An 8,872-nucleotide genomic window follows, 5' to 3' on the forward strand; every position below is an offset into this window, starting at 1 on the left:
ACACAGGAACTGTTTAGTTCACCTGTGAGAGGGCGGTTTTTGTACTTGCTCAACACCCCACATTCCTGTCAGTGCTGGGATTTGAACCAGCAATCTTTAGAGTACAAGCCCAATTCCTTATCTTAAAGAACTCTTGTGTATTTGAAAACGAGGGCATCTCTATTCCTGCCTATCTTCTGTAAAATTTACAAAAGGGAATTTGATTTTTTCTAAATAAAATAAAATAAAAAGTATCAAAGGGATCACATCCGTGCTCCGTGAGGTCAGTTGGATTTCTGTTAATACACTTTGATGTCCATACGGAGCCGCAGAAGCCTAAAATGCGACACGGGAGAAGTTTGATTGTTGTCGTGGCTGACTCTCAGATCTGACGTGTGTTTGATGCTGCAGCTGAAACAGATGTGGTCTGTCAACTCTGCAGGTGTTATCCTTCTTCTTCCACTACTGTGTCTAAGCTTGTGTGTGTGCACATATCTAAGTCTGTGTCAGTGTGTGTGTATGTCTGCAAGAACAATCAAGGAAGGATGTCCCCTCGCAAACAACCTGCCACCCACACACACAGCCTCACAGCTGCTCCAGTTTTGTCGTCTATTGTAATTTGGACTTGTGTACAAGCTTTGGTTCTGCTTCAGTGCCATCCTGACATAAAAACCCACAACAGACAACAACAATAAATGGCACTGATGATTGTTCACCAGATTTTAAAATGTTCCCTGTGATACATTAACAACAGCAGCAGCATACAAAGGATTTCAATGGAATGGAATAAGTAATAGTTGAGCAAATAAGGAAATTTTAAAAATCAATAACTGACAGATAATACTAGCAATAGATAACTACAATAGATAACAAAATGGCTACAATTGTCCAGTAAATTAGCCCAAAAATAGTTGTACTTAAGCCAAAAGATTGATATGCATTTAGATGTTGGTTCTGGAATTTCAAAGTGGTTATGGGGGGCAGTTAAAAAAATAAATAATAAAGAATAAATTACAGGTTATAAAACTCCACTGACAGCCTGGATGACAGATCAACAGATATTGAACAAAATAAAGACAAGAAAACAATGAGAATTTCAACATCTCTGGGGTTGTGAATATATTCTTCCTATTAAAGTTGACATTCAAGATGATGTCCAATTCACATGATAAATAAGAATGAGCCCTGAGGAAATACTGAAGTCATTCAATAAAAAATAAACTCCAATACAATATCTTTACCATTAAAACTTAGGAATAATGAATTTGCCGGACCCAACTACTCAAGTACCCTTGGAATGATACGATAACAACAGTACAAGTGTTGTGATTACATACAGGTGTGCATGTTGATTTTATCTCTAGTATCTGAATGAAATCTGTGTTTCGCTCCAGATTTCACATCAACTCCATCAACACAAACCCTGTTCCTGAACTCACTCATTCAATAAACAAATCACCAAGGAATAGTTTTACCTGCCTCCTGTCATAGCACAACCAGCTTCTGGGAGATGGTTTCAAGGATTATAAATGTTTTCATTTAATTAACAATCCAGATTTAAGTGAGATCAAACTAGCCCAAATACAAAAAAAAACTACGTCCAATCAGAGACAGGCAGGTAGACAAACACAAAGTGTGTGCAGCAGGTTGTGTTTGAGTCTTACCTTGTGAGACTACCGCCGTATGTGCTGGTGTGTGTGATTTTAGTCCATGCGGTAAAGTGCTTCCTGAGCCCTCCACCTTTACTCTGCATGAGGTACAAGTAACTCCCAAGTTAAAGGAGGAGGGAAAAGGAAAGCCCCAGCTCCTCCTCCCCTGGCACTAAGAGCAAAGTGCAACTTCCTGGTGTACAGAATGGTGGGGTCAGACTCTTTGAGGGTTAATGCAAGTACTGCCAACAGTCACTGTGCAGGTATAAGAGTGGGCTCATAAAAGGACACTCTGCAGCAGGTTACAGTACACCTAACAGGCTCAGAGAGCAGCAGTGAGGAAACAAAGGAACTGGTTCTACAGCCTGTCGGCTGGATCACAGCGGAGCTGCTGCTGTGTGAGTGAAGATTTAAAATTACTGCACACAGCTAATCAAGTGGAATAAAAAATAAGAAAAAAAAACACAAGATGTAAGCAATGTGGTATTGGTTTTAGTCTGCATGTTGCTCCCCTTTCTATACAGCAGATGGTGCTATCAATTCACTATCATACCCTGGCATGAGTTGAGTTAATTGGTACATTATTGTTCTGTGTAAACCTAATCGCTCTTTCATTTGAAGGAGGCATCACAATGAGCAATGAGCATTAACTGTCCATTAAATGCAGTTTATCGGAGCTTTTGTTAAACTGTTCACCTCGGATAATTTTGTGATAAATACATGACAATAAGGTTCTATTGTGAACCATAACCCACCTACTCTAAACTTATTGTATTCATTATGGATTTTATTTAAAAATGTATTATTTTAGCCTAATCTTGACCTCCTAAGATGGGGTAAACTTAGCTTTTAAAGCTGCTCCACCTCCTTTCACCTAGTTCCTTTAGTTCCTCTCTTTCTCTGACTAGTTCGTTTTAGTAATATAAAGTTTAGGCTTCATTTAGGGGTACGTCTAGACACGTTACAGTTAATGTACTGTACATGCTGTGCTTAGGGTAGCATGTAATACGATTTATATCTACTTGTAGTGTGGACCTCCAGCCTGAAGGGGAACCATTACATATATTTTTTCCCGACACCGGAAGAAATATGAATAGACTGTCGTAAAGTGTAACAATAAATTGTGCAGAGCGACAAGTTATCTAGGTTGTTGATGCTTTCTTAATTTTCAAAATCATTGTAAAATAATTTAAATGTATTAAAAAGAGACTTACTCGAGCTGAAGTGTAACAGGATTAGGTTAGCGAAACATCTGTCGTATTTGACAGGACTGACGGAATGTTGACATAAAAGCTTTCTTTCAACTTTCTTACTATCACCTCAGAGTCATTTTCTGTCAGAAGAGTCAATTTTGACACTAAATGTATTTTAAATATATCCACGAACGTAACATTCGTAGCGTTTACTCGCCTCTGACACCAGATGGTGCTATCAACTCACTATCGTACCCTGGCGCATTAGTTTAGTTTATTGGTACATTATTGTTTTGTGTAAATCTAATCTCTAGTCAAAACATTTTCATTTGAAGGAGGCATCACTTAGCAATGAGCATTAACCGTCCATTAAATGCAGTTTATCAGAGCTTTTGTCAAACTGTTCACCTCGGACAATTTTGTGATAAATACATGACAATAAGGTTCTATTGTGAACCATAACTCACCTAATCTAAACTTATCGTATTCATTATTGATTTTATTTAGAAATGTATTATTTGCGCCTAGTCTTGACCTCCTCTTTTGGGAGAGGGGTAAACTTACCTTTTAAAGCTGCTCCACCTCCTTTCACCTAGTTCCTTTAGTTCCTCTCTTTCTCTGACTAGTTAGTTTTAGTAATATAAAGTTGCATATTTAGGGTACGCCAAGACACGTTATAGCTAGTATACTGCACATACTGTACTTAGGGTAGCTTCTAATACGATTTATATCTACTTGTAGTGCGGACCTCCATCCTGAAGGGGAAGCATTACATATATTTTCAGCCAGACACCGGAAGAAATATGAATAGGCTGTCGTAAAGTGTAACAATAAAAGGTGCAGAGCGATAAGTTACCTAGGTTGTTGATGCTTTCTTAATTTTCAAAATCATTGTAAAATAATTTAAATGTATTAAAAAGAGAATTACTTGAGCTAATTTAAATGTATTAAAAAGAGACTTACTTGAGCTCACGTGAAACAGGATTAGGTTAGCGTAACGTGTCATATTTGACAGGACTGACGGAATGTTGACATAAAAGCTTTTTTTCAGCTTTCTTAATGTCACCTCACAGTCATTTTCTGTCCGAAGAGTCAATTTTGACACTGGGTGTATTTTAAATGTATTCATGAACGTGACATTCGTAGCGTTTACTCTCCTCTGACACCAGCGGTCTGGTGTTACGACGATGCCTCTCTTCCCTGCGAACCAGTCCCAACTAATTTGAAACAGCTTTTGAAACACTCGCCGGTGAGTTTTTCTTGTTGATTTGTTTTTTTCTTAACCATACTTTAATTGCTTTGTCATTTGTTGCTTCCTAGCGCTAAATGTCTCTTTTCCTATTTTATCTTTAGAGAAGGCGCAAAAAATCTCATATTTTTGTAGTTGCATGTCAGTAGTTGTTAACGTCACTGCACCCGATAACCTGCCACCATCTCACCTTTTTGCCAACTCGTTATTACACTAACCCTCTTCATGTTGTTCTAACTACCTAAAGGTAATGGAAACTCAGCTGCCATCGATTTAATTATGCATAATTCATTTACGGAGATGAATAAAGTCAAATATCTTTAAAAATAAAAAATAAAAATAGTTTAAAGAGACAGAGGAAATAGTGAATATATATTGGACACCGTATGTTGGAGATGGGGCTATGGGGCTTGGACACCGTATGTTGGAGATGGGGCTACCAGGCAAGAGGAAAACGGAAAGACCCATGAGAGGATTTGTGGATTTAGTGAAAGGGGACATGGAGGTTGTTAATGTGAAAGTAGAGGAAGCAGGAGATAGGGTGGGATGGAGGCATATGATCTACTGTGGCAGCACCAGAAGGGAACAGTTGAAGGGGAAAAAAGACATTGACAATCACAGTTGTTTTGGTCTGGAAACATGACTTGTTATACCAAAACTTTCCTCCTTCACAGCCCAGCTGTTGGTTCTGAAGGTCTAACAACTGCACACAATGTCTTCTGCATCTGAGGTTGCCATGTCGGAAATGAGTGAAGTGGTGATTGTAACTATGCCAGAGTGTGTGAGTGAGGATTTAACCCCTGTGATGGAGGAGGATAAAGGAGTGGTGGTGACTGCAGAGATGATGCCTCAACCAGGGTAATTGTCCACAAACTGTATAGTGTCAGTTTAAAAAACACTTCTGAGTTAAACAAGAAGTTGTAATGTTTTGCAACAAGGTAAAACAAAAAAAAATAACACTTTATGATTTTCTTTCCAGGGATGAAGTCCTGAGTGTGGAAGCAGTGGAGACAGATGCTGATGTCAGCAGATCAGATTCACTCTTAAAGGAAGAGGAAGTCATTGGTATTGTGCCAGAGTTATACAGTAACATCATGTCACATTTTAAAATGAATTAATTGTAACATTTAACATGTAAATTGTTCTTTTATTTTGTTTGATCAGATGTTGATATGAAGGTGGATGTTGAAGCTGATGTTTTCTACCCCATCACCTGTGGAGATGCCAAAGCTACACTGATCTGGAAGAAGTTTGTGTGTCCTGGGATCAATGTGAAATGTGTCCAGGTAGGACTGTTAAGAGACAGCACAGCCTGCATGAAATCTACTCTGTAAAAAGAAAATAACTGATAATAATCAAAACTCTACAACATTATTTATGTCTTTTTATTAGTTTAACGAGCAGCTCATCAGCCCTAAGGAGTTTGTGGGTTTGGCAGGAAAATCTACTCTAAAAGACTGGAAGAGAGCAATTCGCCTCAATGGAACTATGCTCAGGTCTGGATGAACAGGAAGTCTTTCTCCTGCCTACTGCTGAAAGTTTTCCAATTCTGCAATACATTAGTTATTAGCTATTCTCCATGCTGTTATTAGCCCTTTGTCCTCCATATACTTGTGTGAGCCAAAAATAAATGTGTAATTGTCTGATTACTGGTCTATGTGTAGTTGAAAAACCTGCCTTAGGGTGGCAGTGTTGTATTACACATGGTTGTAAATATGTGCAGTGTGTCCAGATGATGTGTGAAAAGGCCTCATTACATGTTCTTTTGCAGGAAGATCATGGACTCAGGTGAGCTGGATTTCTACCAGCACGCTAAGGTCTGCTCCAACACCTGCCGCAGCACAAAGATCGACCTGGTGGGAGCTAAAGTGTCTGTCAGCAGTGACACGTCCACTGATCTGGTGCCGGCCACGCCCACTTCAGCTGATCGTGAGTTTGTGCAGTTTTAGTGTCTGCATATGATGCTTCAAAATCTCTTGAAATTAACTCACCTCAGCACGCAGTGAAACAGACACGCTGGTCTAATTCTAGTGTCTCTTGTTTGTGTTGCAGTAAATGGAGCCGCAGCTTCTTTTCCTGATACCACAGAGGAAACTTCAGAGTGGGTCACAGCCATCGGAGGTGATCAGTTACACTGTCTAACACAAACACACTCACTATTAAGAGAAGTGAAGTGGTTTTCATTTTTTTCTGTGTCATCTCATCATTAGAGGACACTGTGGTGTTCTGGCAAGCTGTAAAAGATGCAGGGCTGTTGGAGGAAGTGGTGGAGAACTTTCAGAAGGAGCTGGAGGAGGTGTTGAAGGGGCTGCAGGAGAGAGTATGCAACCCACCTCTACAGGTCAAAGGTTAGCAATTAGCACTATGACCGTTTGACTTGAACTACTTAAAATATCTGTTTTTACTCTTTGAGACCAAAACTATACCTGGTCTTCAGAAATAGTTGTCTAATGGCAAGAAAAATATTTTTTTATGATGAACATTATTTATTTTTGTGGTTTGCCTCCTTCTGTCCTTAGTGGTGACCATGCAGTAATGAGTTTTAAATAATTCATTTTGTATTTTCAGATGCTGTGCTTCTCAACAACATAGTGCAGAACTTTGGAATGTTGGACCAGGTGAAGAAGGTTCTTTCCAGTCATAAGAACCAGATGGACCGTTATAGAGAACAGTACACTCGCAGCCTTGCTGGTCAGTTACAGACTTTTCATCAGTCTCAACCGCCTGCTTCTAGATCATGTTAAGGAAATACAGTTAGATAAACACTGTGTGTTTTCTCTGCCCCTCTTCAGCTCTGGAGCAGCAGTGTGACGAGCACAGGAAGCGAGCCAAAGAGCTGAAGAGTAAATCCCAGCACCTCAACAGTGTTCTGATGACCCTCGCCCCAGCACCTGCCCCGTCCCCGCCAAAACGCCCTCGGCTGACCCGTACTGTGTCTAGTCCAGCAAAGGTCAGTGCTGTTCCCACCCAGATCACGCTGCCTCTAAATCAGCTGACCAACCTGCCACTGGGCAAAGTTCTGACCATGGCAGGAGATCCAGCCAGCACCAACCTGGGTGGGTACACGCTCCTGACCTCTGCGCTTCCTGGGTCCGAGCTAGTCCCCGACGGCTCCAGCGTTACTGTGCTATCCACGACGACAGGTCAGGAGGACACAACCGATGGCACCTCCACCTTCGTTAAGGTGCTGGGTCCTCAGTTCCAGCTGGTCACGCTTCCATCTACGCTCCAGGGCCTGGCCTCCACTCAGGGCATCAGTGTCCAACAGCAGGTGGCAAATATCAGTGTGGTGGAGGCTTCTGCAGCCGCTGTGGATGATGCACTGGATGAAGCTCAGGTGGACGGTGGAGACTGTGAACTTCAGCAGACTGACGTGATAGAAGAGACGGAGCAGGAATCTGAAAAGCAGTTAATAGAAGCGTAGAGATGCACACGAATATGAACTTTTTGGGATTTGGATTTTAAAAAAAAAGAGGAACATGAATACAGAGTCCGTTCAGAAACTACCTGCTTCTCCAAAATAATGAGTTATTCCTTTTTTTGCATCATTCGGTGCCATGCTACAGACTTCTTCAGTGTTATTAGAAATTTGTACAGATAGATTTATGTGATTGCTTCGTGTAGCGAAAACAGAACCTGTTATTTTCTCGTATGAATCTTTTCATTTGCCCTAATGTTCGTGCACAGAGGCATGGCTACAGACCCTATATTGAGCTAAGTCTTGAGCAGAAAACGATTTTACGCTGAAGAATTCATTGTTTTCTTAATAACTTGCTCCGTTGGTATTGAAGTGCGTAACAGTTTGTCGTACAGTAAATTGGCTGATTTCCATTGTTTCAGAGGTGAGGAAAAATACCTTAAGTGGCGTGATGCTAATTTGCCACAAGATGGCGCAACGGCTTAAATTTTTCAGTCGTTACCGTGATCAGACATTACCTGCGTGTATGTGTCTGTTTTGGCGTCGACACATTCATCACTTGCATTAATGCTGTAGACATTGAGACAAGTGTTCAATGTGTTTCTCCATCTGTGTTTATTCTCTACCACTAATTCATGTTGACTGTTCAATCCCACACTGAGCTCTGCAGCTTCGTCTGTTTCATCTGTTCCGCCTGTCGCTGCTTTCCGCGTCACTACAACCTGAATATTTTGATACGAAACAATATTTTCTGTGTATAATTACAAATATTATAATGTGAAAACATCGACAAAAATTATGAACGATTTTCTTAACGCACATCGCACAACTGCCTGTCGTTTTACCACCTCTATTATGTTATATACTGTCTGTGATTTTGTAGAAAAAGTGGAAATTCCCCGTTTGTGTTTGAGCTGTTAAAGAAAATTACAATAAATTTAGGCTTAAAAAACAAATTAGCACTGTCTACACCGATCACTGGGTTTTTCCAAATATTTTATAACTTCATTGTTATAATAATACGATGTCATGTTGACACTGTGATACATTGTTCAACTCAATATCTTTGCAAAAAGTAATTTAATCTGAAATTTGACTGAAAAAAATCACCTCCATGTACCTTAATACAATATTTAAAGTTTTGTTGTTTATTTTGTGGGAAACTGAAACGCTACGTTTTTAAAACATTTTTCACCTTAAAGTGACAAAGAAGCTCGTCTCATAGAAACAGCAGAACTGAGTCATTTTACTCCTATTTCAGGGAGGGAACGGGAACTCTCTGTGATCTGCAGTGCAGTCCTGGTGGAACCACACTCACTGGAGCGGTGTGTTTTCATTTCCTGTGACCCGGCAGAACAGAAACGCTTTAATTCACGACTTTTAT

The 8,872-nt window shown here is 40.2% G+C and overlaps 2 protein-coding genes across 3 annotated transcripts in view; one reads left to right on the forward strand and one right to left on the reverse strand.

The window, feature by feature from the left end:
• The window catches only part of plch2a (phospholipase C, eta 2a), a 135,843-nt gene extending 133,827 nt beyond the window's left edge, over positions 1-2,016 (reverse strand). Inside the window, exon 1 of the mRNA XM_017036121.2 lies at positions 1,644-2,016. The gene's annotated coding sequence lies outside the window, so the exon portion shown is untranslated. The remainder of the gene's footprint in view (positions 1-1,643) is intronic.
• A 1,745-nt stretch (positions 2,017-3,761) lies between these two features.
• Positions 3,762-8,444, forward strand: gmeb2 (glucocorticoid modulatory element binding protein 2). Of its 2 annotated transcripts, XM_008318576.3 has the most exons (10): positions 3,762-4,070; positions 4,745-4,928; positions 5,050-5,135; positions 5,235-5,356; positions 5,463-5,566; positions 5,842-5,999; positions 6,123-6,191; positions 6,281-6,418; positions 6,639-6,761; positions 6,863-8,444. In XM_008318576.3, exons 2-10 carry the CDS (start codon positions 4,783-4,785, stop codon positions 7,492-7,494), a joined length of 1,578 nt encoding a protein of 525 aa, XP_008316798.1. In that variant the 5' UTR covers positions 3,762-4,070; positions 4,745-4,782; the 3' UTR covers positions 7,495-8,444. The 2 variants fall into 2 exon arrangements, with proteins under 2 accessions (XP_008316798.1, XP_024915029.1); XM_025059261.1 differs by lacking the exon at positions 3,762-4,070 and having other exon boundaries at positions 4,539-4,928.
• Positions 8,445-8,872: the final 428 nt, after the last annotated feature.

The sequence above is a fragment of the Cynoglossus semilaevis genome, chromosome 10, assembly GCF_000523025.1.
Source record: "Cynoglossus semilaevis isolate Cse_v1.0 chromosome 10, Cse_v1.0, whole genome shotgun sequence".
Lineage (NCBI taxonomy): Eukaryota > Metazoa > Chordata > Actinopteri > Pleuronectiformes > Cynoglossidae > Cynoglossus > Cynoglossus semilaevis.